The sequence below is a fragment of the Neomonachus schauinslandi genome, chromosome 3, assembly GCF_002201575.2.
Source record: "Neomonachus schauinslandi chromosome 3, ASM220157v2, whole genome shotgun sequence".
Taxonomy (NCBI): domain Eukaryota; kingdom Metazoa; phylum Chordata; class Mammalia; order Carnivora; family Phocidae; genus Neomonachus; species Neomonachus schauinslandi.
The window spans coordinates 2146167-2153642 of record NC_058405.1 but is presented as its reverse complement, the minus strand read 5'-3'; the positions used below and the strand labels follow the sequence as shown (position 1 = coordinate 2153642).

The 7476-nt window shown below is 56.3% G+C and overlaps 1 protein-coding gene across 1 annotated transcript in view; it reads left to right on the top strand.

Moving 5' to 3' along the window:
- Positions 1 to 5150, top strand: part of TEX29 (testis expressed 29) — a 38223-nt gene extending 33073 nt beyond the window's left edge. The window contains exon 5 of the mRNA XM_021696007.1: positions 5056 to 5150. Within this exon, the coding sequence (XP_021551682.1) occupies positions 5056 to 5150 (95 nt within the window). The remainder of the gene's footprint in view (positions 1 to 5055) is intronic.
- The last annotated feature ends 2326 nt before the right edge of the window (positions 5151 to 7476 follow it).

The window sequence follows — 7476 nt, the reverse complement described above, 5'->3', positions numbered from 1 at the left end:
CTGTGTTCACTTCCCGTGGGCGCTTCCCCGCGGCACCTGGACGCCGTTGGGGTGCTCTGTGTTCACTTCCCATGGGCGCTTCCTCGCGGCACCTGGACGCCGTCGGGGTGCTCTGTTTCCACAGAGGGGCTTGTTGGCTGCTAGGTGTTTGGCTGGCCTGGCCGTCTGCGGGGGGATGCCTGAGAGGGCAGGCTTCTCGCCCTTCTGTATGTTTTCCCAACTGCCCTACTTGTCGATGGTGCCTAGGCCTGGCCGCTGGTGCTCTGAGCACTGACGGGAAGGACGCTGGTGTCTCGCGGGCGGAAAGACCGCTCCCCAGGCTCTGTCTGCAGGGTGGCGTCTCCCCTTCACGCCCGGCCTTGCCTCGTGTCCCTCAGCCTGGAGTTTACCGTTCAACCTCCCCAGAGACTAAACTTCCTGCCTTCCGCGGGGTGGAGGGGCTCCGTTTCCAGGCTGTGGAGCTAGGGGAAGGGGCCTGGGGGTCTAGCTGCGTCTCGGAGCTTCGACAAACCCATGTCCTCCACACCTCACCCCTCCCCTTCCTTGGGAGACTCTGGAGCGTCCAGTTCCTGAGCCTCCTGGCGGCCCTGGGGGGTGGCTCAGCCAGCAGGAGTCGCCTCTTCCACGGTAGCGCTCAGATCTCACCGACAGCTAGTCCTCCGTCAGGTGCCACTGCCTGCCTGCTTGCCACTTGCCCCTTCCCGGCCCGATCTGCCACCAGCGCCGTCCGGGTCCGGCCGTCCTTGCAGCGCACGCCTGCGGCTGAGGCAATGGGAGCTGCTTTCTGGGCTGCTGTCAAGCTCTTTCTTCATTTTATTTTTTGCTTTGCTGCCCAACCCTACCTTTTCCCTTCTTTGCGTCTCCCTAAGATGTTTAAATTCGAAAGGTTGTCCTTTGTTGTTACAAAAACCTATCCTGCCCAGAAAATTTGGAACCTTCTCAATGAAAGCAAACACGAGTGAATAGAATGAAGGCGTGTGTGACTGCACGCACATGCGTGACCGTGCGGGCTGGCGTGAGTGCAGGCGCGACAAGAGGGCAGGGGTCCGAGCAGTCGAAGACCCGATTCACAAGTTTACAAGATGCCAGAAGCAAGGCTGTAGCTGGGATGCTAATTTGCTCCGATGTGTGCATGTCACTCATAGCAGGTTGGGCCCGTGACAGTCTGACGCTGTTCTCAGGAAAGGGAAGGATGCAGAGGAGGCCCATGTAATTGGAAAGCCAGCTGAGATCTGAGGCGGCCGAGGACGAGGATGAACCGTTCCCTGCACAATGGCATTGGGTGAAGGTTGTATATAAGGTGGCCTTATTAAAGTGACAAGGCAATTTAATTCCTTTGTGCGCGATGATTCTACTTCATTGATTTACAATGGGAAGGATATAATTTTGCTAGTGTTGGCAAAAAGCTCAAATGTCAGCCTTTTCAAATTACCATACTTGCCTTGTTCAGGATGAATAATGAATAAGTCACCTTTTGTCTACAGTTAAATATTCTTGAATAAATACAAAGAACATAAAAGACATAAATGATTGCCTGATTTATATTTAAAATAAAGATCAACATTGTGATAAATGGTTGAAAATGCTGTGTGTGCAGCAATATGACTCTCCTGGTAATTACATTATCAATGAGGGAGCGGCCCAGGTGCAGATGGTTGTTGGGGTGCCCACCCGCTTACCTGTGAAGCCGCGTCAAGCTGGGGGCCGGAGGTGCCTCGTGAGGGGAGCCTGGTCTCCTCAGCACCCCCACGTCCTGCAACCCTGGGGCCCAGGAAGGGCAGGGAGCCCTGGGCCCGAGGCCCTGGGCGTCAGGGAGGGCAGAGGCCTCGACAGAGGCTGATTCGCGCTGCACCGAGGATGGCCGTCCGTCTGTCACCTTTGGAAGGGGGTTTGTAAGGACCGTTGGACAAGAGTGGGAGAGCAGATTCGTCCGAAAAATCCGCCAGTCTGTGGTGAACAGCTGACATGGTCAGGTTCTGTGCAGCTTTTGGAAAGGGGCCCATTGGGGAGGGCCTCTCATGGTGAACACACAGGCCTACATTACGCTCCAACGAATATGGCGACTTCTACTTCAACATGAAAACAAAATCTGATTTTTATTAAAAATGTGTGTATATGTGGATTAGATTAACTTTCTCCAGTTTTCTGAAGAAACAGAACCAACAGTATGTGTGTCTACAGTGGAATAGACGTATATGCATATATCTGTGTGTTTGAGAGACGTTTATCTTAAGGAATTGGCTCATTGTGTTGTGGGGCTGGTACATCTCAAATGCACAGGGTAGGCTGGAGACCCAGGGGAGAGCTGGTGCTTTGGTTCACGTCCAAAGGCTGTCGGGGACAGAGTTCTCTCCCCCTGGGGGGACTTCCATCTTTTTCTTTAAGGCCTTCAACTGATTGGATGAGGCCCACCCACACAATGGAGGGTCATTTCCTTCACTCAAAGTCTACCAATTTAAATATTAATTGCATCTAAAAAATAACTTTGAGACTTCCAGACTGATTTTGACCAAACATCTGGGCACTGTGGCCTAGCCAAATCAACATATTAAATTATCACCGTATATATATATATATGATTGAAATAAAATACATCAAAGCACTACCAACAATTATCTCTGTGATTTTTCTTTTGTGTCTATTTACATTTTCTAATTGTTTTTGCAATGAACATGCTGTATTTTTCAATGGAGAAATAATACAGCAAAATACATGTTTAAAAAAAATCTTGAGTTCCAAATCTACTGTGTGAAATCCACTTGACTCTTGGTGCTCCCAGGACCATGTTCAGTGGGACATTTTCCCTTTCACCATTCGGAAGCCCCTCCTCTCCCCGCTGTGCCTACCACAGACGTCACCACGGAGCCTCTGGAGGCTCACAGAGTCTGGGGGCAGGGGGGTCAGCATCCCTGTCTCAGTGCTTCCACCGAGCATGGTGTGTCCGTCCCTGGATGCATCACCCACTTTCTGGGCATCTGCGTCCTCATGCATCAGTGCAGATTTGAAGAGGGGGGCATCTTGGGGGTCCTAACGATTGTGGGGTGAACTGAACCGGCGTTTAGAGGGCTGAGTTCTGCGGTGCCAGGCCTCTGGTAGTGTGCGGAGCTGTGCTGAAAACCAGACTTGCTCTGTGTCCCACACACTTTTGAATATCCTGCAAGACGTTCCTGTAGGTGGGAAAATGGCTGTTAGCTGAGCTTGAAAGCTAGCGGCATCTTGCATATGCACATGACGCATTTTTGCTCACTTTTAACATCCGCTTGTTTTAACCTCTGAGGACGCAACTGCAAAGGAAACTGAGGAGCTGTAGTACCTGGTGGTGTGTGAGATTTCCCGGGACCCACTCCACACTGCAGGACGCGAGCCCGAGTCCCGCCACGTGGGCCTGCCGCCCTTCCACACGGGCTCACGCCCTCCTCCTCCCGACCTCCGCGCGCCTGGGCTGGGTGTACCTGTTACCTTGCTGTGCATTACTCTCATCGCTTATTGGTGTTAGGGTTACTGGTATAGATGTTTTGAAATTCAGATGTAGGAAGATGTGTGTCTATCCCTTTCACTTTAGGATGGCACAGGAACTACTCCCACTTGGGTCAGTTGGTGGAGAACCACCGCAAGATGGTGCTCCGTAAAAATCACGATTCTACTGTTCTGTTTTAGAACATCTGGAAACACCTACATGTTTGCCCTCAGTTTATTAGACACAGTGTGTTTTTGACGTTCCTTTGTCCCTATTTGTAGTGGAGAAAGAGGGAGAGGGTCCCCAGGAGGCGCTGGGGTCTCCCTGCTTCCCTCCGCCTCATCGTTCGCTGGATCGTTGAGACAGCCCCTTGACGGGGTCCCCATTACTTCTGCCTTCACTGCTGCGCCCCTCACATGGTGGCCAGGTCCCGGGGGCAAGAAAGATCAGCTTGTTTGGTTAGGGACCGCCAAGTCCTGACCCCTAGGTTGGGTCAGGTCCCCTGTTGGACATTGTGGCTGCTTTTGGTTTTCCTTCCTGGCACGGATCAGAGGCTGTGGATCCATGTGAATGATTGTGACTGTTGATTAGTGTCCCGCACGCGGCCCAGGTCTGCCCGCACACGGGGGGTGCCGGGCGCCTGGTCCCACGTCTGCCCGCACACGGGGGGTGCCGGGCGCCTGTGACAGGGGTGGCCTCGGGACTCGGAAATGCTGCTCCACGTTCCTCTTCCCGGTGGGGCGCCTCGCTTGGGGCATCGAGGTCACTCTATCTCTCTCCTGCTCAAACGAATGTCACCGGGCGGGGCCGTCCCTCCTGTGTCCCCATCCCCTCCCTGCATTATCCTGACGTGGCAGAGACAGCGGCCCCATCCGTTCTCTTCCGTGTGAGGCCATCCTCATAGTCACCCTGAGATGTTTGTGAGGAGGAGAGGATGCGTGTGTGTGCCTGAGGGTGTGTGAGTGTGAGTACGTGCTCACATGTGTGAGAGTGTGAGTGCTGGTGTGTACACGTGTCTGCATGTGTGTGTGTATGAGTATGTGTGTACCTGTGTGTACACCTGTGTGAATGCGTGTGAATGCTGGTGTGTGTACGTGTGTCTGTGAATGTGTGTATACGTGCGTGAATGTGTGCGTGGATGCTGGTGTGCATCTGTGTGTGCATGAGCGTGAGTGTGTCGGGGGAGCAGGGCGTGCGTGGCCGAAGGAGTCACGGTCGGGCCAGACCTGGCCCAGCAGGGGCGCGTGGACGCAGGCACCGACGGGCTGCCGCGGAGGGAAGTCTACGGCGCGGTGAGGAGCAGGGGGTCGAGAGGAGAGGAGAGAGGGGCCGGGGAGGGGGCGCCCAGGGAGCCCTGCCCAGGTCCCGGATTCCTTCTCCGCTTGCTCAGGTGCGGGAGAGCTTTGCCGCTTCCTGGGACGGTCGTCCCCATGAGAGAGCCGGGCTTGCTTCTGGGGAGCCGAGGCTCAGCTAGAGGGGGCCTGGCATGGGCGGCGGCTGTCCGGGCCCCTCTCCCAGGCCGGCCCGCGGCGGCCTCAGCTGGAGGAGAGCGGAGGGGGCGTCTGAGGGTGAAGACAGCGCTCCGTCCTTGTTTCCAGACGAGGCACGGGATGGTCACCAGGAGGAGAGCAGGAAGCCCACCGAAGAAGGCACCGTTCACGCCGTGTTTGCCTACATGCTCAGCACACCCTGAGCCTCCAGAGCATGCTCGGCGCTGGCCCCTCGTGTCCCAGCTGTCCTGTCGCTGGACGTCACGTCCGGAGCAGGGTGGAGCCGGAGTTCTGTGACGTGCGCCTGGCAGAGTGGCAGGCATGCGGGGCTGGGAGAGCCTGGTGGGGCCTGGCCGGTGCCCTCTTGCAGGAGCACTTTAGATGGGGTGAGGGGGCCCTGCTCCTAGGAAGAGGACAGACGGCCACTTCAGGACCCCCAGATGCTCCCAACTGGTGCGGGAGGGGGCGTGACGGGCAGCGGCCTTGTAAGGACGCAATTCCAGTGCACTTCAGCCCCCGGAGATGAGCAGAGGAGGGAGCCCTGCGGTGAGCTCCCTGTGGTGGCCACACCGTGGGGTCAGCCCAGGGAGGGCAGCATGCTTGTTTTTTTTTTTTTTTTTAAAGATTTTGTTTATTTGACAGAGAGAGCAAACAGGCAGGGGTGGGGGAGGGGGGAAGAGGGAGAAGCAGGCTTCCCGCAGAGCAGGGAGCCCGATGTGGGGCTCGATCCCAGGACCCCGGGATCATGACCTGAGCCAAAGGCAGACGCTCAACGACTGAGCCCCCCAGGCGTCCCTCCTGCTCCGTGGGGACAGGACTGCTGCTTTGCACGGGGATGGAAGCATGCCAGCCCCCAGGTTGAGATCCTCCGGCTGCAGGAACAGGGAGAAGCCTTTTGCATCCGCTTCCTTCTCAGATTGTTATATTCAGGATGAGTGTGTGGGGAGAAGGCAGAACCGGGGTTCGTATTCCCTGCGGGAATGTGAGTGAGGGGCCCCTAGCTGGTGGACAGCCTGCACGAGCTGACAGAAGTGCGGGGTTCCCGGCAGACGAGGCCGACCAGGCTGTGCTGCTCTCTGCCCTCTGCCCGTCCCTGGGAAGGTCTCTGGGAAGCAGTTCAACCTTTTCTTTCTGCGACAATGCTGGCCCGCTGAAACACTGATGAACTGATGCTCGTTCACGCGGGACAGTGTTGCTGTTGCAGTGGTGAGTCCTACGGTCACGGGCACTTCGCCAACGCCAATGACACGTCTCCAGTTTCCTTGGGGACGGGGCTCTGCTCGGGGCACTCCACGCTGATGGCAAGCAAGGGAGGCTTGGTGGAGGCTTGCCCATCCTGCTCGTGGTCTGCAAGCTCGTGGCCCTGCAGCTGCCTTCTGTGGGCTCTGCAGGAAATGGAGAAAGAAAAGGACAGGTGTTTGCAGACAGCAGATGTCCCTGGAAAGACCTTCTTGGGCACCTCGAATTTGCCTGAATTTGGAGAGGGTGCTTGGGTTAGGGCAGAGGTGCTCGAACTGGAAATTGCCTTGAGCTTGCTGAGCCCAGATGTCTGCGCCCCGCCCTCAGAGGTTCCATCTCTAGAGAACCAAGCTTGCTCACCCTGAGATTTTCCACCTCTTAGAATAGAAATGTGCAATATGCTTTGTGCTGGATTTAAAGGGAAAGTATTTGTGATTTCGGATGTGCAGGGGGAGCCCATGTTGCGTGAGTGTTTGTGAACCACAGGGAGGGCTGCTGAGGGCGGGACGGGTGCTTCCGACCACGTCCATGGCCAGGAGCCCAGGGCCGGGGCTGGTGTCCGGTCTGCAGGATAGAGGGTGCGCCCCTGCCGACATCACGGAGGGCTCTAGAGTCAGGCCAGGGCTCACCTTTGGGGACAAGATGCCGTTCTCATGGTTTCTGCAGGCCACATCCCTGCTGGCGGAAACTCAAGCCCATCGTATGTAAAAACAGTCCTTTCTGCCTCCGTGGCTCTTTTCCTTCCCACATGTCAAACTGGTGCAGACGCGTTTCATCCTGGCCCCACCACCAAGAGGACAGGTGTTTGACGGGAAGCACATTTCTTCCACAGACGGAAAATTTGGGACGTGACGTTAGGATGCATTCTGCTCATCGCTATGGCCGAGTCACGATGGGACACAGGCGTCCAGAATCTGGGTGGATGGGGCCTGTCCACAGCCCCTAGAGTGCCAAAGAAGCTGGGCAGGGCGGGTGATCCCTAAAGAACGCAGGAGTGAGGTCACGGAGGAGGGGAGGGAGGGGAGCCGAGAGACTCTGCATGAGCTTCTCCTGCTTCCTCATTAGTAGCCAGGACGGGACGCTCGATGGCCTCAGCCACCAGCATGTCCTCAGGGCCAGACCCCCTCTTACTGTTTCATTTACTCCTCCTGACGAGCCCCTGAGACAGGGACAGGCATCCCGCGCCCCCCACTTCCCAGCGTGAACAGTAAGGAACAGAGAGGCTGGGAGACTTCCCAGGGCCACACAGTTCAGGATTCCTCTCCTGCTGTCTCCCAGACCACCCCTAGG